This window comes from Phyllobates terribilis, unplaced genomic scaffold (genome assembly GCF_046119375.1).
Source record: "Phyllobates terribilis strain yellow unplaced genomic scaffold, ASM4611937v1 Scaffold_2__4_contigs__length_985480577, whole genome shotgun sequence".
NCBI lineage: Eukaryota > Metazoa > Chordata > Amphibia > Anura > Dendrobatidae > Phyllobates > Phyllobates terribilis.
The window spans coordinates 76,495,807-76,519,301 of NW_027362762.1; the positions used below are offsets into that span (position 1 = coordinate 76,495,807).

Below are 23,495 nucleotides of genomic sequence, written 5' to 3' on the forward strand. Positions count from 1 at the left end.
AAGCTTGGACAAAGTTGTGGGCCAACCTTGAGATTTATTAAAAAAATGTCTACAATTTAGGACGTTTTTCCTGATCATCAAATATAACCATGAACTTTTTCATATGGAAACAAACTTAAAGGGGCTGTCCCACAAAGTATATTTTAATTAATAGATTTTAGAATAATTCTGTATGGAGGACTATGTCGGCCCATTATACTGTATGGAGGACTATGTGCAGCCATTATACTGTATGAATGACTATGTGCAGCCATTATACTGTATGAATGACTATGTGGTGCCCATTATACTGTATGGAGGCCTATGTGAGGTCCATTATATTGTATGGAGGACTATGTGCATACATACATACATACAGTATAATGACCCCACATAGTCCTCCATACAGTATAATGGGCCCCACATAGTCCTCTATACAGTATAATGGGCCCCACATAGTCCTCCATACACAATAATGGGCCCCACATAGTCCTCCATACTGAATAATGGGCCCCACATAGTCCTTTATACTGAATAATGGGCCCCACATAGTCCTCCATACTGAATAATGGGCCCCACATAGTCCTCCATACTGAATAATGGGCCCCACATAGTCCTCCATACTGAATAATGGGCCCCACATAGTCCTCCATACTGAATAATGGGCCCCACATAGTCCTCCATACTGAATAATGGGCCCCACATAGTCCTCCATACTGAATAATGGGCCCCACATAGCCCTCCATACAGAACAATGGCCCCACATAGTCCTCCATACAGAACAATGGCCCCACATAGTCCTCTACACAGTATAATGGGCCGCACATAGTTCTCTATAAAGTATAATGGCCCCCACATAGTCCTCCATACAGAATAATGGCCCCACAGAGTCCTCCGTACAGAATAATGGCTCCACATAGTCCTCCATACAGTATAATGGGTCCCACATAGTTCTCTATACAGTATAATGGGCCCCACATAGTCCTCCATACAGAATAATGGCCCCACATAGTCCTCCATACAGTATAATGGGCCTCATATAGTCCTCCATACAGAATAATGGCCCCACATAGTCCACCATACAGAATAATGGCTCCACATAGTCCTCCATACAGAATAATACCCTCACATAGTCCTTCATACAGAATAATGGCCCCACATAGTCCTCCATACAGAATAATGGCTCCACATAGTCCTCTGTACAGAATAATGGCCCCACATAGTCCTCCATACAGAATAATGGCCCCACATAGTCCTCCATACAGAATAATGGCTCCACATAGTCCTCTGTACAGTATAATGTTTCCCATATAGTGCTCCATACAGTATAATTGGCCCCACATAGTCCTCTGTACAGAATAATGGCCCCACATAGTCCTCCATACAGAATAATGGGCCCCACATAGTCCTCCATACAGAATAATGGCTCCACATAGTCCTCTGTACAGTATAATGTTTCCCATATAGTGCTCCATACAGTATAATTGGCCCCACATAGTCCTCTGTACAGAATAATGGCCCCACATAGTCCTCCATACAATATAATGGCCCCAGATAGTCCTGATATAGTTGAAAGTGTAATTTCGGGCAGGGCATCCGCCTGGCGTCTCAGCCCAAATATACTCACTCTGCCGGCCTGATTTGTCCCGCGGGTCAAGAGTTTGACATATGTGTTTTAGACAGAGGTTTAATCTACGGACTTAAGGGTCTCCATTGAAATGAATGGGTAAAAAAGTTGCATTTCTGCAATAGAAATTGACATGCAGAAGATTGTAGAAAAATCTAAACAAAAGTTAATATTTGCACTGAAAAAAAGAAAAATACAGCATTAGATGTAAGTTGAAACTCATCAACTTTACTGGTACCCCAGATTGCTACATATTTTACATAGAGAAAATCAGCACCAAATATGCAAATTGTGATCCCAGCCTAAGGTGGGTTTCACACCCAGAAATTTTTGGAAAAAAAACAAACAATTTTTGACGCAGTTTTTCTAACCAAAGCCAAGAGTGAGGATATGGATGTGGTTTGCCAGAGAAGGGGTGTGACATGACATGCAACACCATGCGCCAAAATAGTTGTCAAAATTTTGGAGCAAATTTCAGATATAAAGTCAGCTAATCGATGGTGTAAACCAGCCTTAAGATATCCCAGTTACAGGTGCATCTCACTAAATTAGAATATCATTAATGTTGGTGATTATGGCTTACAGCCAATGAAAACACAAAAGTCATTATCTCATTAAATTAGAATACTTTATAACAACAGCTTGAAAAATGTTTTTAAAATCCGAAATGTCCTACTGAAATGTATGTTCAGTAAATGCACTCAGTACTTGGTCGGGGCTCCTTATGCATCAATTACTGCATCAATGCGGCAATGTGGATGGAGGCGATCAGCCTGTGGCTCTGCTGAGGTGTTATGGAAGCCCAGTTTGCTATGATAGCAGCCTTCAGCTCGCCTGCATTGTTGGGTCTGGGGTCTCTCATCTTCCTCTTGACAATACCCCATAGATTCTCTATAATAGATTCTCCATGGGGTTAAGGTCAGGCGAGTTTGCTGCCAATCAAGCACAGTGATACGGTTGTTTGTACACCAGGTATTGATACTTTTGGCAGTGTGGACAGGGGCCAAGTCCTGCTGGAGAATGACATTTCCATCTCCAAAAAGCTTGTCGGCAGAGGGAAGCATGAAGTGCTCTAAAATGTCCTGGTAGATGGCTGCGCTGACTTTGGTCTTGATAAAACACAGTGGACCTACACCAGCAGATGACATGGCTCCCCAAACCATCACTGATTGTGGAAACATCACACTAGACCTCCAGCAGCTTGGATTGTGGCCTCTCCACTCTTCCTCCAGACTCTGGGACCTTGATTTCCAAATGAAAGTTGGAACTCTGGGACCTTGTGGAGTGTGTCAATGACTGCCTTCTGGACATCTGTCAAGTCAGCAGTCTTCCCCATGATTGTGGAGCCTACTGAAACAGACTAAGGAACCTTTTTAAATGCTTAGGAAGCCTTTGCAGGTGTTTTTTTATTAATTATTCTAATTTACTGAGATTTTAACAACATATTTCAAGCTGTTGTTATAAAGTATACTAATTTATTGAGATAACGACTTTTGTGTTTTCATTGGCTGTAAGCCAAAATCATCAACATTAACAGAAATAAACACTAGAAATAGATCACTCTGTGTGTAATGACGCTATATAATATACGAGTTTTACTATTTGTATTGAAGAACTGAAATAAATTAACTTTTTGATGATATTCTAATTTAGTGAGATGCACTTGTATATCAAGCCGCATGGAAAAGCTAAGACAGTCTAGCCTAAGGGCTCGATTCATCATTTGCGAGTCTCTTTTCTTCTTTTTTTCCATCTTGCAGTAATCGTTGATGTTTTAAACACAAAATTCTTCAACATGGTTCAAGAATTTGGCGCAAAATGAAAAATGCTCTTTATTGTTGTTTTTAAACTGTTCTGCGACCCTTTAGCGAAAATCACACGTTTGGTGTAAAATTTGAGTCAAAATTCGAGGTGTACATATAATCACTGCAAGGAGGGACCAGATTACATTTGCTCTAAAATGATAAATCAGCTGAGATCATCTGGAAAGCCTAAACCCTGCATACAATGGCGGACATAAAAAAAAGGCGAACAGATATAAAATAGACTTTAATACAGGCACAAATGGAAAAAAAAGAATAAAAAATTAAATAAAAATAAACGAAAAACACAACAAAATAGCCAAAAAAGTTACAAATGCAATAATAAATATGCAACAATATGTGTAAAACCACTGTCAATGTGTGGCTTGGGTGAAAGGGAATCCCCAGGTTAGAGAATACTCACTGTCATGATCAGCCAGACATGGCGTATACCTCCCCTTAGGCTTTCTGGGACCTGTAGAAAGGCAGATTGCTCTGGTTCGTTTAGAAATGGAACGTGGTTGAACCTGAGGAAGCGGGACATTTGGATCTGGTGCGGTGTGAAAAATCTGTAAAAAAAAGAAAAAAACAAAACTTACAACAATAAATCTGATATAATTCATATGACTACAGAAAATCCGGCAAAATTATTGATGCCGTGAGTCACCAAAACATTGATAGGTTTTGTTCATATTCCAGCCATACCTGCTGAGTGGCCGCTAATGAGTTGCAGTGCTCTCACTTCAATTGCATGTCTGGGGTTGATCCAAAGGAAGTGAGAGCACTGCAACTCTATGGTGGCCACTGATTGGCTGCAGAGCTCATGTATCATAACAATGTCACTCGAGCCTCGGGAGACCCGGTGCCAACATCGGTGGATCGGCGCCAGTATTGGAGGCGATTTTATTTTCCATTGAGGAATATAGCATTTAAGAAGGGGTTTTCCTAAAAGTGGACAACCCCTTAAAGGATGATGGTAAGCTACAATAACTTCAAGAACCGTTATGACTTTTTATATTTTTGAAGTCGGCACAACATATTCTGCATTCTGCAATGCAATATATCCATTTTTTTTTTTTATGGGATTTTGTAATACTCTGTTGGGAGATGTTTATGCTATACGTGTCTATATGTGGCCACTCCGAAGTTGTGATGTGAGTTGCAGACTGTTGAGGGTTTTGCTAGAATGTCTCATTAATGCATTAAATTTGTATTGTGAGAAATCGAGAGTCCTCAAGAAAAGGTAAAAGTAGATATGAAATAGCGGGTGACATACCGTAAGCAGAGTTCTCTGCATGTGGAGCCAGTTAAATTGCAATTGTTTGTCTCTTGATGGACACGGTAAATGCTCCAGTTCTGGTATTTGAGGTCATTAATGTTTCTTTGTGTTGTAGACTTCATGGGTCTTCGGTTTGATGCTTTAGAAAACACAATTTATTATCACCAAACTAATTTCTTCAAGCGGGAAGTGGGCGCCTGCTGTGATTCTCAGGGAGCGCGGTCAATGGACTGAGAGCTTTCAATGTTCTTTAATGAAAAGTTTCTTTCTGGAGTTTTAACTAGTTTTATTTTACTTAACCCCTTCATGCGCTAGAGACTTTTTTTTGTTTTTATGTAAAGAGGCCAGGCAAATTTGTGAAATCCTGAAGTCTATGGCTGAGATTATAAAGGTGTATTTTTAGTTCCCATAGAAGTTGAATGTTTTTGGTTAAAATTGTGCAGGGTCTTCCTGAACCTACTATGTTTTCCTACTTACCTACCCCAGTATCTACTCTAGACATACTTGTTGTCTCCACCCGTTGGTTGGCAAGGCACGATGTCATTGTTTTTCATGCATCACATCACACTGGGCCTATAATTCAAATGAGGAATCTGGCACCTAGGAGAAGGTTCATAGTGTTCTCGATGGCGACCAAGGACTACCAATGTGGCTTCAGAATTAGGGTTCTGCTAAGCCTTTGGATCATCTGGATTTTCACCAATTCATGGGAAAATATATGTATCCTACACCTGTTATCATTACCTTTCAAACTTTTTGGGATTTCTAGGGAACCTTACCCCACTGGAACCAATGTCTATGATAGGCAAAATAATGGGCATCTGTAGCCCTGGATGGTACAGGTGCCACTGTAACCACATGATGATCAAGATGGCCCTACTAGTTTAATTAGCATCCATTCTTGGTTCTCCATGATGTTGTACCACCCAGTGTGGTTTTTATGTTTTTCCACTGTGAACAGAATTTTTAAGGGCACTTCAAGACTAATTAAGATGGTTCTCCCAAGCATATGCACTAATTTAGTCACCTAATTCTCCTGCTATTAATTTCTTTTGTACGTTTTCTAACATTGAGAGCTCCAACCATCCATCTATGTTGCCTTTAGCAAGCAAGGTTGGGAATGAGGTGGTCAAATAGTCTTCTTTTACCAGACCCATGAATAGTCTTGTCGACTTCTGCAGATTATGGTGGACCTGTAAAATTTTACATAGGGGTTGAAGGTCTAGCAATTCTCACACTCTTGAGACAAGCAAGGAGGACAACCGGCTGGAGAACCTCTACGTGAAACTTGGGAGGAACTCAAGAAAAAGCTTTGAGTCTTTGTGAAATGTTCTGATAAAAAAAAGTAATGTATCCATTCATTAATTATTTAATCACGACACGATATATAATATTACCTTCTCATAATGTTCTATCAAAATCTCAACAACGATATTCTGGAACTTGATATTCATCATTGCCGCCACAGTTTCCTCTTGGGCTCTCATCAGTGTAGGACCAAAGATCACACCAAGGTTGGAGACAGTCATCAGATTCTGTTGACTATGCAGCGATACCCTGCATGGTCAAAGATATTTACAATATTACCAAACTGGATTCCTGGCAAAATTCGGAATATTTTCAATTTTTTCTGAGAAAGTTTTAACGCTGTCACAAATAAAAAATATCAAACAATAAAGCTGAAAAATAAAGAACAAAAAAATAAATCAAAAGTTTTTGAAAATAACAAATTTATACTTTGTCTCTATCAAGTAAGAAGAGATCATTACTTGACGAGGTGCTTAATTAAGATATCCAACATCTCCCGGTTCTTCTCCGGTAGTTTATGGACTAAAGCGTGTACCGCTTGTACTCTGTAATTCTGGTCATCCGATTCTGTAGATAAAAGAACAGAAGATGTAAAGGGGCCAATTGGTTATTGCATTTACCCTATTTATGTTGACTGTTTAGTGCTTTGCTCCTTTTTTTGTTTGCACTTTATTGATTTTTCTATTTGCGCCTTTTTAAATCAAGTTTTTATCTGTTTTTTTTTTAAGTTTGCCATTCTAGGCAAAGTTTAGTGTTTTTTCAAGATATTTTCAGCTGATTCATCAATTAAAGACTTTTTAAAAAGTCGCAAAATTTGCCGCAGATGTTCTCCAGTCTACTCGAGTCATGTAATGTATGACAGGTACAGTACAGACCAAAAGTTTGGACACACCTCATTTAAAGATTTTTCTGTATTTTCATGTCTTTGAAAATTGTACATTCACACTGAAGGCATCAAAACTGTGAATTAACACATGTGGAATTATATACTACTACTTTGAAGAACCTAGAATATAAGACATATTTTCAGTTGTTTCACACTTTTTTGTTAAGTATATAATTCCACATGTGTTAATTCATAGTTTTGATGCCTTCAGTGTGAATGTACAATTTTCATAGTCATGAAAATACAGAAAAATCTTTAAATGAGAAGGTGTGTCCAAACTTTTGGTCTGCACTGTATATAAGACCAATTTTTGCAAAACGTGCAACTTTTTGCGCTTAGAAGTTGCAATAAAAGGTAGAAGACAAAAAATAAAGACTATTTATTTGAACTGTGTGCGCCATGAAGAATTTGGCAAAAAACGGCAATGAATACCACAAGATAAAAAAAAAAAAAAAAAGACCAGGCAGAAGAGTATTGTAGGAACTGATCCACAAGGGATGGAATTGCTGAGGATTTTACCAGTAGATACAGTATGTACAGATAAAATCCACAGAGGATAACAATTCCAGACCAATGGATAAAACTTAATAAATATGATTTAAAGTAATGCCGCACACTTTTTTTGACACGGAAATTGACACACGTCGCAGATTTTCAAATCTTATAGTAAGTAAATTTATATATATATTCACACACACACTTCTGAACATACATAAGTAATTAAAATGAATATATACAATAGATATACTTACTGACAGCAAGAATAAAATCCTTGTGCACTTTATAGGTCATGAGAGGCTCAGTTAGGCATCTATGGGAACATAAAGCACATGTTAATTAAAAGAATATACTATAGGTTTAAATCACCCCCCTTTTTGCAATTAAAAAATAAAGAAATTAGTTAAGAAAATAAACATATTTGGTATGACCGTATCCATAAAACTTTGATCTATGTAATTATATAATTACTTCACGAATACAGTAAATGCCATAAAGAAGAAAAAAGATCAAAATGTCAGTATAACCATTTTTTGTTTCCCCCAAAAATTTTATAAAAAGCGATCAAAATTGTACCTAAGAAAATGAATGCTCGACACACACAAAAAAAAGCAGCCACACATGCCGGACAAATAAAAAAAATGACTAAGAAAGTGCCGAAACAAACCAGTTTATTTTGAAAAATTCAGACTTTTTTTTTTTATAATTACCAAAATATAACAAGAACTATGCAAGATTGATAGCGCCGTATTCGTACCGATCTGGAAAATCATGCCACCAGGTCATTTTTACTGCACAATAAATGTTGAAAAAAAACAAAATTTTTGTTTCAACATTTCATGAAAATGCAAAAAAAAATAAATAAAAGATTTTATAAAATTTGCCAAACAGTTTCAGATATATGGGGGTTTCTATTTAGTGCAATTTTTTTTATGGGTTTTGCCAAGGGGGTGAGACTCACAGGATTCCAATTGGGACAGTGCCGATTAATGTCTGTAAATTGTCTGAATTGTAAAGCACTCCGGAATATGTTGGCGCTATATAAATAAAAAGATTATTACTATTCTTTGGACGCGTGACCTTAAGCTGATCTGCATAATCATCCTGAGAGAACCGCTTCATGGTAAAGACCATAAAAAGTAGCACAAAATAAAAAGGCCCATATCTCAAGAACAGTATGGCGGATTTAGAAATAAGAAAAATACTCAGGGAAGCAGCGGGAATAAAATAAAATAAAAAACTGTCAACTTTTGACCTGGTGAAAGGTGCTTTTTAAGGATATAAATTTTGATAGGTTCCAGCCTGCTCATGGGTATGAGGCCCGGGATTTGAGAGAAAGGACTGCTGGACTGGATTGGCTGGTTGTCTGTAGAAGGCATGTTGTTTGTACAAGAGGGACAGTTTGTTACCGTATCTGCCGTCTCGATCCCTGTATACACAGTAGTGAACAAGTATTGTGTATACAGAATAGGAAGCACTAATGGCCATATGGTCGCTGGGTGTAGAGAGGTAGTATGACCTGCTGGGTTCTAGGAGTCAGATCTGCTCTGCAGCCAGGAAGCTGAAATTCTCCTGTAACTGGGGCTAATATACCAGACCCAGTTACAGGGGAAATCAGATAAAAAAAAATATTTAAATGTTAAAATTTTCCCCAAAGGTTTTTTATGATCTTATGAGTGACACAATATGTGAAATATATTAATAATGAATAAATACATAAATAAAAAGCAGAAAAAAAAACAAAGACGGTATGTTAAAATAATTGTTATGGAAAAAGAGAACAACATTTAAAATGTATTTCAGCGCTCCTTTGTGGTTATGTGAAACAAAAGAAAAAATAGACACATATTTGCTTTATTTTCACAACAACATCACCTGATATCAGCAAAAAAATAAAAGAAGAGAGTATGAAACTATTATAAAAATTATGGAAAAATTATTTGAATATTCAAACTCTATAAAAGACATGTTCAAAAAACTTTAAAAACTGCCTGGTCAGGAACTAGTAACTGGCCTGGTCTTGAACTGGCTAAAGCTGCCCATACACATTAGATCAAAGATGGTCAAACTTAACAATTTGTCTAGCTCCCCCTAGTGGTGGCCGAAGGCTGAATGAACTTTAACGTCTATACAGGTAATTTCAAGCTCGGTGCCAGAAAAATGGAGCTTTGAGCTCTACAAATAATTATTATCAGGTCAGGACTATGGATCTGTTTACAATAAAACATATTGGAATGGACAGTCAAAAGAGAGTCCCAGCCCACCACCAATTATGGCTGATTATTAGTATCCCTTCAAAATATTATTGAGGGAGGGGTATGTTTATTGGCTTTTGCTGCAGAAATTGACCTCCACTGTTTCCGATATGTATGATCACTCACCTGAGGTAGTTTTTTAGAGCGCTTGTTATGGTCTTATTGTCCCATAATTCTAGGTCAATATCCATATCGGGAGGCGATTTAGGTGCTAAAAATCAAAACAGATTTCAGAATGAAGACTCGGTTCCTTTCACATCTTAGACACATACAGTTACATATCTAATTCTCCTTGACTCTCCAGGCCCGATTCATTATTATTATTTGTGCCTTTTTTTGACTATTTTTTAGCATTTTCAGCCAGTTTTTGATTTGATTTCTTATTTTACTTTACATCTTTTTTTAAGTCTATGTTATCTGTCTTCACCTTTTTTTTTTATGTTTGTCATTGTGCGCTGGGTTTTTGGTTTTCCACATTTTTGCAGCCAACTCATCGATTTTCTCTCAAGTGATTTTATACATGCCTGGAAATCTTGCACAAATTTTACCAAACTTTAGCAGAACATGCGACTTTTTGTTTTAAAAAGGCGTAAAAAAAGGTAAAAGACAAAAATAAAGAGCTTTTTCCTGTAGAAAAGGAGACATCATTGGAACATTGGGAGGTGAGTAAACAACTAGACACCAGATATGATTCTTTTTCTGTACCACCACTAGACCACCAGAGATGCAGCTCTCGATCACCAGTGCTGGGGACATTAACTTCTCTGCCCTAGGACCCCAGCGCTGCAAACCAACAGTGCTAACCACTGAGCCACCGTGCTGCCCACACAAATTTATCAATCCTTACGTTTCTGTATATTTCATTAAAGGGAACATCCTTTTCTCCAAGATCTTATCCCAATATGTAGTAGGTGCAATAATAATAATATTAGCAAATACCTCTAATTAGAAATGTAATATTGTTCTCCTGATAACCTATGTTGCTTACCCCATGTGCAGGGCATTGCTGTAGGTTAGGCAGCCACGGTTACCACCAATGCCAAGTAACTGTCACTATATGAGTGGTCATAACCATGGATACCTAAGCTACTGCAATGCCCTGCACATGGGGTAAGCAACATAGCTTATCAGAAGAACTATACTGCATTTCTAATTGGAGGTATTTGCTAATATTATTATTATTATTATTATTATTATACCTAGTGCATATTGGGATAAAATCTTGGAGATAGGAATACCTCTTTAAGGACTACAAGCTTAATACATGATCACGAAATGTTGACAGAACCCTCAAAAATTCTACAGTTCACATTGGTTGGCTGTATATACACCATAAACAACTCCCGACAGAGTATCATTTTTTTGTTTTTTTTCAAAACAGGTCATCTCGTACCACTCATCTTGGAAGATGTCGGAAATCTAAGGAAAGACACATCTGTATTTTGCTTTGGTAAATGGAATTTAAAACGTTTATTACTGAGTTGTTGTTTTTTTTTTTTTAAAACTCCTTAATGAATCAATATCTATTTTTATTTCGAGTGTCCCATTAAAAGAGAATCTGACTCCTACAGGTTCCCATTAAATGAGTTTCCGAAAAGTGAGTATTCACAAGTACCTCTCTTAGAAATCCATATCCGGCCAGAAGAGGTTTTTATACTGTGATCTGACAATGTCATCCTGCCCCTAACGATACTTTACGTCTTCGCTGCCTTTTCAGCTCGTTACAGTTATTATTAGGCTATTTTAGGTGTAGGTAATGGGATGGCGGACAATAGCTTCTGTGAACACACCGAGTTTACCGGGGACAGTTATATACCTTTATCATTGTGATGCTGCATAAAAGATTATTATTGTCGTCCTCAGACCAATGATGAGAAATATCAATTATTTATTCTAGAACTCAAAGTAATGGCAGGCAGCCAAGTTTAGGCAAAAAAGTATATTTTTAGACTAATTTTATTATCTTGCTCATGGGTAATGAGAATATTTGTTTTCCAGGTTCTCTAAGTTAATACCCCCCTTATTTGTGGTCAACGCTGTTAAAATAGTTCCCTGGTGGTCTAGTGTAAAAAGAGGTAGTGAACATTTTATTCCCTTGCGGCTTAGGGTAATTATGGTTTTCTTTATAATCTAGGGTACAAAAAAGGGTTCACATGATTAGTTCCTGGTGATCTAGGGTGAATGAAAAAATAGATATGTCCCCTTAAGGTCTAGAGTAAAAGCAGAGGTTAAGATTATGTGTCTTTAGTTATACAAGGTGATTTTTTTTGGGAGGATTAAGTTAATTGATTCTCTTGTGGTCGACCGTAGAAGAAATGAGAAACCAAAGATAGGCTCCCAGGGAAACAAATCCCAAGGAGACCAATATAGTGCAGTGCAACTCCAATAAATAAAATCAAATCAGTTTATTCAAAATAGGTTAAAACATTATATAATCAACAATAATTAAAAAAAGCAAAGTTGCCTAACAAATTTCAAAGAACAGTGGTGTCGGGACCAGATAGTATCCATAGGAACATATGTAAATTTAAACTCCTATGTATTGCAAGGATAGATTTACATGTATGGGATAAACCAATAGGGGACATGCAGTATAATTTATAACATTCATATATATATAGTCAATGATATACATCTATGCATGGTGAATATTATATGAATATATACATAATTGCATCCAAAATACAAATAATGGCATCAAAAGGTATAGAAAGGTAAATAAATAGACAGCTTGTGCATAAATAACCAACCTTACATGCCTCCTGAGGAAGCGAGGTGAAACGCGCGTCAGGGCTCAGCACACGTGGGTCTGCACCATTGCAATGTAAGCATAAATATAATGCTTTAATCTATGCTGAATAAATTTGTGATTTTATTTGTTGGATTTGTATTGCACTTTATTTGTCTCCTTGGGATTCGTTTCCCTGAGAGCCCATTTTTGTTTTTTCACGTTGTAGATTCAGGCTGAAGGCAAAGCTGGTATCAAAGTAAAAGGGAGGCACTGTGAGGAATCTAAGGTGTAATACACATTCTAGTTTGTTTCACACGCGTTTCTTTACCTTTTGTTCCCCTGTTTGTGCCTTTGTGGTTTTGTTGCCTTTAGTCTGAATCTACAACGTGCACATTCCAATAAGAACAAGGAAAACCATTGCATGAACAGGGGTGTCCAAACTTTTGACCAGTACTGTATATTATGAACACGACAGGTCTGGTTGCTCTAGTCCTGGGCATCTACAGGTGGATTGCAGCATTATATGGCGTCACTATAAATGAAGGAGACAACCTCACATGGGACAATCCTTTCACAGAGACCATTATTAACTCTATGACTTATTGCCATTTACATTCCATTACACAGTAGAAGATACTTACAGAAAACCGTATTCATCAACTTCTGGACTTTGGAGTTGACACCCCCGATTCTATATAGTCCCAAAATAGTGATACCTGCATATACAGAAACAGCAGAGGTGACGCAGGTAATACAGAGGGGAAAGGAATCTGAACTTTGCTTTACGCACAGTGTCAGGGCCTTAACCAGCGCACTAGTCGTAAAGTGTTCGAATAATATTTAGAAATCTCCTACATAAATTGTATGCCACTGTTTATAGGGTCACTTCAGAAGTAACATACAAGTTTTCTCCGCTTCTGTTAATGGTGGTTATCAGGGACACTTTGTCTGATACTGTTATTGGGACACTCTATGGTTGGCACTGTTATTAGGATCATTTTCTGGCTGACACTGCTTTTGGGGTAATGGCACTCTAACTTGCACTGTTATTGTAGGCACTCTCTGGCTGGCACAGTTATTGGGAGTACTCTGGCTGTCACTGCTATTAAGGGTACTCTCTAGCTTGCACTTTTAATGGGGACCCTCTTGGCACTGTTCTTGGGGGCAACTTTATGGCTGGCACTCATATTAAGACACTCTCTGGTTGACACAGTTATTGGGGGTTCTCTATGGTTGGCACTGTTATTGGGGACACTCTGGTTGCCACTGTTTTGGGGGGGGATCTCAATGACTGGCTGTCACGGGTGTGTCAGAAGTGACAGACAGTCACCCTGCAGTTGGTTGCAGGAGATCTCTTTGTTTGGCATTACAGACAACTTCTTAGAAGCTGTATCTCTAGGGCCCGGCGGCTACCTTCCTCTGGCTAATCAACACCCTGGCCTGGGTGTATAAATACCTGGTGTGTGCCAGAGGGAGGTGCCGGCGATATTCATTACTCCTTGTGGAGGATTGAGCAAGAGCAGTACTTCTTCCTCTCTGGAGCTAGAGGACGTGTGCACATTTGTTTGGAGTAAACTAAAGTTAAGCAATTTTCCCTTGTTTGTCCCCCCTTATGGTCTTTATTGTTCAGTGGAGATCGACTAGTGCTCATCCCCTCCCTTCCCTAGCCTGAGCCTAACGCCAGGGAAAGACAAGACAAGGTACACGTGCGGCGATTGGTGAAGATCCAATATAGGGACGTTAGTGGAGACAGGGTGACACTAGATCAGCCTAGGAGGTCTCCACTCCCACCTTTGCCTAGAGTCTGGGCTTCCTTTCCCTCTTCCCTTTGTGTTGCACTTAGTCTTTCCCACACCTTGCGTGACACTGGCACCAAGTGGTACTCTACGGCTTGCACAATTATTGGGGACACTCTCTGGTTGGCATTATAATTGGGAGTACTAAATTGCTGGCATGGTTATTAGGGGTTCTCTTTTGCTGGTATGGTTATTGGTGGTACTCTCTGGTTGAGACTGCTAATTAGGGTATTCTTTGGCATGAATTTTCATTAGGACACTGGCTGGTACTTTTCTTGGAACATATCTGACAGGCACTGATGTTGGGGGCACTTTCTAGTTGGAATTGTTATTGGTGCTACTCTATGGCTTTCACTGTTATTGGGATACTCTCTGACTAGCACAGTTATTGGAGGAACTTCCTGGCTGACATTGTATTGGGGGGGTCTCTGGCTTTCACATTTTCTGTAGGCAGTCTCTGACAGGCACTGATACCAGGGGCACTCTTTATATGGCATTGTTATTGGGGGCACTCTTTATATGGCATTGTTATTGGGGGAACTCTTTATATGGCATTTTTATTGGGGGCACTCTTTGGAATTGTTCATGAAGTGCGCTACACCTATTGTTAGGGCTCAATCACTCGGCCGTAGATTCGCTCATGTGAGAGATTAGGGCCAATTATGCTAATGTCCCTTGGATCCTCTATCATGAGAGAATTGGCATGCAGGTGCGGAGAAGATGGAGAACTGATATGATCAGCGGTCATGTGCCTTTAACAGCCGCGGGTGGAATCGTGATCTAACCGCTGCGGTTAACCAGTTAGATTCCTCTGTCAATCTCTGACAGCGGCATTTAACTCGATATTACTGGAAGCGCGTCACTAGTCCCACCAATCGGTGCCTGTGTCACATGACCGTGGGTCGCCAATGTGTTGGCATGACAACCCGGGGTCTGCAGGAGACCCCTGCGGTTGTCATTGCTAAGACACTATAAGCGCCGCCCAATCAGAGCTGGCGTCACTGTCCATGCCTTCGGACAAATCGAACATGAAGAGGAAGTCCGGGCTGCAGCTGATCTCTGACTTCCTCTTCATGTTCAATTCGACAGGAGGCGGGGACAGTGACGGCAGTTCTGATTGGGCGGCGGGCACCATGTGTTACAAAGACCGCACAGGAGCCCCGGGGACAGTGAGTGCCGACACCGCGGGAACAGCACCAACCCGGGAGGTGAGTATAAGCTTTTTTATTTTATAGAGGCCAAGGAGATGACAAGGAGTTGTCCAAGTAGTGGACAACTTATTTAACACATTCTAAGTTGTCCTGTTACAGAAAACAGAAACTCTGAGACCTTACCTCGGGTCTCCACAGAGTGGATGCATTTTTTCACAAAGTTGAAGCCAGCTTCATTTAAAAACACTAAAAAACAGAAAAAAAGAAGATGGGGTTACTAAAGCAACAAAGTGCATGTAGTAGAAAAACTTCATAAACAGCCTTTCTCTGTGGTCCCTGACTGTGGCCTTTAACTTGGGAACAGTGGCTGCAAAATTAATGGGAATGTGTGTTTGCTGACATCTTATCTATCAGGGCACCCTAAGGACGGATAAAGTACATTGATCTCTATAGACATGTCCCAAATATCCAATCCATAGAGACATTCATATGGAGGAGACACATCTAAACACCTTCCACATGCACCCACTGTGGTGCTGTGAGCCATGACTGCAGCCGCTCCCTGCACCACCACTTCACTAATCATTGCGCACACATCTTGATAACTTTGACGTAAAATGCACCAGCGCCCCAAAAAAAAACTAAGACAAAAAAATGGACTTAAAATGATGTATTGAAGCCTAAGGCTGCATTCACACACAAGTAAGTCTGAAAACCGCAACAGCCCTGTACCGCTGCGGCCTTTCTACTGTTCCCTACACGATCACTTTATCTTGCAGCTTTTTATCCTCCAAAACTGTGGGGTCGTTTCGACTGACATTAAAGAATTTCGGACTTGCAGGTATAAGAGATGTTTCCCTGTAATATTTAGTGATTGGACAATGAACAAGTGGAAATATGCAGCGGTACAAGGCTGATGCGATTTTCGGCATGTGAACGCAGCCTTATTATACTCCATCCAAACAAGGTCAAGTAGTAAGTAAAACACACTGTATACAAGCACTTACTTTCCTCCTTTTTACTAATAATCGCCGGAAGTGTGTAGATCTAAAACATAAAAAAAAAAAGTTATATACTGATTACATATGGACAAAAGGAGAAGGTTACAGATATTGTAAATGAAAAATAAGATCTTTCTTAAAAAAGGACAGTTTTGCTCCTGATCTCTTCTTTGTATGGTAGGAAGACATTGGGTGCAGCTTTCATTCCGTCACAGGGTCACCCAAGCTACTTCGAAATGCACACACCTTGTTTTCTACTCCCCTCGACTACTCAATCTGTGCGACTTTTATGAAAACTTTTCCTATCCTGATGTTTTAGCCGAATTCATCATTTGCAACTCTTCAAATTGTTGCAAGATGTTAAAATGTTTGCACAATTGTATTCCTGTTCTCTCAGCAGAGTACAACAACTGTCTCTATTTACTTTTGCCCAGATGAAGACTATGGTGAAACTTTGGATTACGGTATGTGACATTTTGCTCTAAAAAAAAAAAAAAAAAGAAGAAAAACAAAAAAAGGTAAAAAATAATAAAAAAAAGAACATTTTTGTTTTTGGCACAAAAAGAAATAAGAAATGCAGTTACGGTTACTTTTCATTCTCCTCCTGGTTTATCTAATTTTTCTAGTTTTTCTTAGTTTTTCTCTAGTTTTTAGACCAAAATCTTGTGCTGTGTTCACTATTCAAAGACATAGGAGACTACTGGGTTAAAAAAAAAATCAACTAAAGTAAATCTAAAATACATTGATCAATAAATTATCAATATGGGTATTGCTTCCTCAGGGGTTGTCATTCATTGGGAGACTTGAATGGCAGGTTGGATGAGATCTATGGAAGCTGTGGTGGCAGCAATATACCGTAGATTGTATAGATTAAAGCGAAGTTTCAATAAAAGCAAACACTACTAGGTTGAGAGGGTATTTTTGTATGTTAGGATGAAATGCTTTATTACCGACAGATGTTGTTCGCAAAGCAAAAAATTGCAATAAAATGTATCTCACCGGCTCTTTTCCATCCATTGCTTCCAACCATTGTTTTCTATTCGCCTCAGATAATGCTTGAAGAGTTATGATGCCTTGTCTGCAAAGAGAAACATAGATTGATAGATAGAGACGATATGGACAAAAGTATTGGGACAGAAGTCTTATTTTCCTTGAATTCAGGTTTTTCTTTCAGCCCCACTGCACCCCATGCATAACATCCGTCCCATCGCCCCCGCCCCTCAGCTTCAGCCAGGTATAACATCCGTCCCATCGCTCCCACCCTGCCCCTCGCCCCCCCCCCATGTATAACATCCGTCCCATCGCCCCCACCGTGGCCCTCAGCTCCTCCCATGCATAACATCCGTCCCATCGCCCCCGCCCCTCAGCTTCCCCCAGGTATAACATCCGTCCCATCGCTCCCACCCTGCCCCTCGCCCCCCCCCATGTATAACATCCGTCCCATCGCCCCCACCGTGGCCCTCAGCTCCTCCCATGCATAACATCCGTCCCATCGCCCCCGCCCCTCAGCTTCCCCATGTATAACATCCCTCCTATCGCCCCCACCCTGCCCCTCGCCCCCCCCCATGTATAACATCCGTCCCATCGCCCCCGCCCCTTGGCTCCCCCCCATGTATAACATCCGTCCCATCGCCCCCACCCTGGCCCTCAGCTCCTCCCATGCATAACATCCAGCCCTTCACCCCCGGTGTATAACATCCGGCCCCTTGCCCCCAATGTATAACATCCGGCCCCTCAGTGTATAACATCTGGCCCCTCACTCCCTCAGTGTATAACATCCATCCTCTCACCCCTGGTGTATAACATCCAGCCCCTCACCCCTGGTGTATAACATACAGCCCCTCACCCCCTCAGTGTATAACATCCATCCTCTCACCCCCTCAGTGTATAACATACGACCCCTCACCCCCTCAGTGATTGGCACTGATTTAGTTAAAAGAGAATTCTCCCAGAGTTAGACCTCTCTGAACTGTAGTTAGGCCAAGCTAAGGGGTTAGCAGCAGTGGTCCAGTCAGTAGTGTAGAGGGGGAACTTAGAGCCATGATCAAGCATCGAGTGTTTATAAAGCTTGTTTCTGATATAATTCCTTGTGGGCTGTAGTATTGGTAGCCAGCCACAAGATGCCGCTGTCCCGGGTGCAGATGCCAGGTTGGGTCTGCCAGCAGTATTGCAGACAGTGATGGGGTTAATGGTTGTGATGACAGCCCACAGAGGGTGAGCACTCTAGGAAACCTGTGGTGAGTTTTCCAGAACAAGTCAGAGAGAGTTGGGATAGTGAACCGTACGGGCAGCCTGATTATATGGTGGCTGCTAGGGTAGATGGGAGCTCCATACCCTCAGACAGTAGGATCACCGGATCTCCCTACCCAAGAGTCCTGTTAGCCGGCTGGAGTAACTAAACGGAGGTATTGAGGACCCGGGGCACTTTCAGTCTGCAGGCAGCAGAGGAAGATAGGACTCCAGGCTAAGACGTGGGGGAGATATAGGATCCGGGTACACTGTTGATATTGAGGAAGATTCTCTTGGGCTAGAGATTAGAGTCACGATCGGATGGACTGAAGTAAGTGGAGAGCACCACATACACAGCCACACATCAGAGGGAGGACATGTATTGTCTGTAGGGTGCCAGAGCGAGCAGGGGCTACAGATCGCCCACGATTACCTCGCTGAGGCACCTTACATGTATGACTTCCATCCTCTGACCCTCTCAGTGTATAACATCCGGCCTCTCACCCCTGGTGTATAACATCCGGCCCCTCACCCCCTCATTGTATAACATCCGGCCCCTCACCCCCTCAGTGTATAACATCCGGCCCCTCACCCCCTCAGTGTATAACATCCAGCCCCTCACCCCCTCAGTGTATAACCTCCAGCCCGTCAGTGTATAACCTCCAGCCCCTCACCCCCTCAGTGTATAACCTCCGGCCCCTCACCCCCGGTATATAACCTCCGGCTCCTCACCCCCGGTGTATAACCTCCGGCTCCTCACCCCCGGTGTATAACCTCCGGCCTCTCACCCCCGGTGTATAACATCCGGCTCCCCTGTCTGTCTTTACCAATGTGTAACAGAACATATTGGTGCAGAGCTCACTGATACCAGCTTGGTCCTGTAATAGGAGCCACTGGGGTAACAAGTCTGTTCAAGACATTTCTTCCCTCCTAAATCTTCCCCCATCACCTGTGAGTGATATTATTGAGAAGTGGAAGGAACCGCAGCAACTCAGCCACGAAGTGAAGACCCCGTAATGTTACAGAGCTGGGGGCCGAGTGCTGAGGAGCAGAGGGCAGAAAAGTCACCAACCCTCTGCTGACTCCATAACTGCAGAGTCCAGACCTCCTCTGGTATCAGCACACACACTGTTCCCCCACCAGGAGCTTTAAGGCTGAGCAGCTGCATGCAGCTGTACATCACCAAGCACAATGCCGAGCGTCGGCTGGAATGGTGTAAAGCCGCCACCACTGGACTCTGAAGGAGACGTGTTCTGTGCAGTGACGGGTCACACTTCTCTATCTGCGTCTGATGGAGGAGTCTTGTTAATGACAGGAGAACGTTACCTACCTGACTGAAATGTGCAGACTGTACAGTTTAGTGGAGAAGGGATAATGCTATGGGTGTATTTTCAGGGGTTGACCTCAGTCCCTTAAAGGGAATCTGTCAGCAGGTTTTTGCTACCCAATCTGAGTGCAGCATGATGTAGGTGCAGAGACCCTGATTCCAGTGATGTGTCACTTACTGGGCTGCTTGCTGCAGTTTTGATACAATCACAGTTTTCTGCTGCAGATCTATCAGTTCTCTGAATGCTGAGCTCTGTATAACCCCGCCCACACCACTGATTGGCAGCTTTCTGTGTACACTGTGCACAGGCAGAAAACTGCCAATCAGTGGTGGGGGCAGGGTTACACAGATCTCATGAATATAGAGGACTATGCGGCAGCAGGTTTACTAGTTCTCTAGTGACAATCACCTCGTGATAACACAGGGATTTTATCAAAACTACAGCAAGCATCCCACTTAGTGACACATCGCTGGAATAAAGGTTTCTGTCTTTGCATTATGCTGCTCTCAGATTAGGTGGCAAAAACCTGGTGACAGATTCCCTTTAATACCAGAGAGGGGAAATCTTAATTCTTCAGCACAAGACATTGTGGTTCAATTGTAACTTGGTGGGAGTTTGGTGGAAAGAACATGTCCGGCCACACAAATCACAGACCAACACAAAAGACATGCAAGAAGACATCAGAGAAGAGGGTGTTTTCCTCAATCGCCTTGTGCTTCAAAACCAGTCGTCGAAAATACACCATGTGCACATATACACTAAAAAAGGAGTCTCGTGTAGGTTTCTCATCACCCGGACTCACAGCAGCCACAAGGACAAGTCCATATTTATAACAGTCGTCATATTTGTACGGTTCTTTTCAATCTATTTCTACTGAATTATGAAGAAACCGGAATATCCCTTTAAGACGGTCATACATTTTAACAAAAATAGTTTAAAAAAATGGTTGCTAATTCTTTCAGCTATTGAAGCCGTTACTAACCTTTCTATGACTTCTATGTCGAAGCAGAAGCGCTTGTCTATAGAGTCGGTTTTGCGTCTGATGCACATTTTCAGCTTAAACATTTCTGGGGTACTTGAGATCAGTCCGTTCTGAAGAAGGAGAAAAAAGAAAAATGATGTGATGTGCCCACATTACAGTAAGACACAGTCAATGTGTCCCTTTGTGGTAGTTCCTTCATTGGGGACAGTTCACAACCTGGAAAATCTACATGTAGTAAACCATAGAAACTACAGTACAACTTGGTAAAATAATTTAATATAAATAAAAAATGTATGAAACATTTCCTAGAAGGGTCACTTGTATATCAATTTTCAAAATGGCCACCATTAAATCACCCAGTATGCCTAGTATTACAGGGATATGGCTGCTATCAGTGTGTCCTTCTTTTCCTTGTCTCCATATATTGAGTGGCACAAGATGAACAGCTTTGGAGAAAAAAAACAAAAACATGATTTTGCGATACTCTGTCGGGAGATGTTTCTGCTAGATGTTTCTACATTTGTGGCCACCCAGTGGATCTAATGTGATTTGCTACCTGTTGAAAGTTTGGCCAGCATGATATACAAGTGCTTCTCACTAAATTAGAATATCATCAAAAAGTTAATTTATTTCAGTTCTTCAATACAAAAAGTGAAACTCCTATATTATATAGAGTCATTACGCACAGAGTGATCTATTTCATGTGTTTATTTCTGTTAATTTTGATGATTATGGCTTACAGCCAATGAAAACACAAAAGTCATTATCTCAGTAAACTAGAATAATTAACAAAAAAACACCTGGAAAGGGCTTCTTAAGCATTTAAAAAAGTCCCTTAGTCTGTTTCAGTAGGCTCCACAATCATGGGGAAGACTGCTGACTTGACAGATGTCCAGAAGGCAGTCACTGACATACTCCACAAGGAGGGTAAGCCACAAAAGGTCATTGCTAAAGAAGCTGGCTGTTCACAGAGTGCTGTATCCAAGCATATTAATGGAAAGTTGAGTGGAAGGAAAAAGTGTGGTAGGAAAAGGTGCACAATCCACCGGGATAACCGCAGCCTTGAAAGGATTGTTAAGAAAAGGCCATTCAAACATTTGGAGGAGATTCACAAGGAGTGGACTGCTGCTGGAGTCATTGCTTCAAGATCCACCACACACAGACGTATCCAGGACATGGGCTACAAGTGTCGCATTCCTTGTGTCAAGCCACTCATGACCAATAGACAACGCCAGAAGCGTCTTACCTGGACAAAGGAAAAAAACACCTGGACTGTTCTCAGTGGTCCAAGGTGTTGTTTTCAGATGAAAGTAAATTTTGCATTTAATTTGGAAATCAAGGTCCCAGAGTCTGGAGGAAGAGTGGAGAGGCCACAATCCAAGCTGCTGGAGGTCTAGTGTGAAGTTTCCACAATCAGTGACGGTTTGGGGAGCCATGTCATCTGCTGGTGTAGGTCCACTGGGTTTTATCAAGACCAAAGTCAGCGCAGCCGTCTACCAGGAAATGTCATTCTTCAGCAGGACTTGGCCCCTGTCCACACTGCCAAAAGTACCAATACCTGGTTTACAAACAACAGTATCACTGTGCTTGATTGGCAGCAAACTTGTCTGGCCTTAACCCCATAGAGAATCTATTATAGAGAATCTATGGGGTATTGTCAAGAGGAAGATGAGAGACACCAGACCCAACAATGCAGACGAGCTGAAGGCTGCTATCAAAGCCACCTGGGCTTCCATAACACCTCAGCAGTGCCACAGGCTGATCGCCTCCATCCACATTGCCACATTGATGCAGTAATTGATGCAAAAGGAGCCCGACCAAGTATTGAGTGCATTTACTGAACATACATTTCAGTAGGACATTTCGGATGTTAAAAACATTTTTCAAGCTGTTGTTATAAAGTATTCTAATTTATTGAGATAATGACTTTTGTGTTTTCATTGGCTGTAAGCCATAATCATCAACATTAACAGAAATAAACACATGAAATAGATCACTCTGTGTGTAATGACTCTATATAATATAGGAGTTTCACTTTTTGTATTGAAGAACTGAAATAAATTAACTTTTTGATGATATTCTAATTTAGTGAGTAGCATTTGTATATCATGATCAATTGAAGTCGATATTGGTTGTCTCTAAACGTTCCCAGAAACAGATACAAATACAGTATGAAAAGGAGGAATAGCATTTCTTTTAGTACCTATAAAAAGAAGGAGAATGAAGAATAACGAGACAAACGTATTGCTGTGATTTATGGACTCAATATTTCGGTTTATCTCATTTTGCTGATAATGTCCTTGAACAATTAGCTTGTTATGTTACTCGGTATAACGAGATGACACATCAGTGGGAAGGGCAGATAACACAAGTCACCGGGACTTTACGTCTACGGTGGTCCTATGATTGTTTTGTAATGAGACATCAAGATCACAAGAGCATTAAAGAAGTTCTCTGCATATGTATTTGGCAAAATCCAAAATGGACTGTCCTGTTGTTCGTAGGCTTCAGCTTTGGAGGACAAAACTGTATCCATAAGTATTGGTATAGAGTAGACATGACTAACTACTGGAAGTTTAGCTGACGCCCCCGATCCCTCGAAAGAGGGGCCACGGCTCTTCGTAAAGTGGAGCGGCTCCTTTG

General features: G+C 40.9%; 1 protein-coding gene across 2 annotated transcripts in view; it reads right to left on the reverse strand.

Moving 5' to 3' along the window:
• The window catches only part of ARHGAP42 (Rho GTPase activating protein 42), a 343,252-nt gene that overhangs the window by 16,485 nt on the left and 303,272 nt on the right, over positions 1-23,495 (reverse strand). For both annotated transcript variants that reach the window (XM_073662146.1, XM_073662140.1), the window contains 10 exons: positions 20,853-20,962; positions 17,313-17,391; positions 16,320-16,359; positions 15,496-15,558; positions 13,007-13,081; positions 9,761-9,845; positions 7,634-7,692; positions 6,457-6,562; positions 6,085-6,244; positions 3,833-3,977 (listed from right to left, as the gene is read on the reverse strand). In XM_073662146.1, the coding sequence (XP_073518247.1) occupies positions 3,833-3,977; positions 6,085-6,244; positions 6,457-6,562; positions 7,634-7,692; positions 9,761-9,845; positions 13,007-13,081; positions 15,496-15,558; positions 16,320-16,359; positions 17,313-17,391; positions 20,853-20,962 (922 nt within the window). The remainder of the gene's footprint in view (positions 1-3,832; positions 3,978-6,084; positions 6,245-6,456; positions 6,563-7,633; positions 7,693-9,760; positions 9,846-13,006; positions 13,082-15,495; positions 15,559-16,319; positions 16,360-17,312; positions 17,392-20,852; positions 20,963-23,495) is intronic.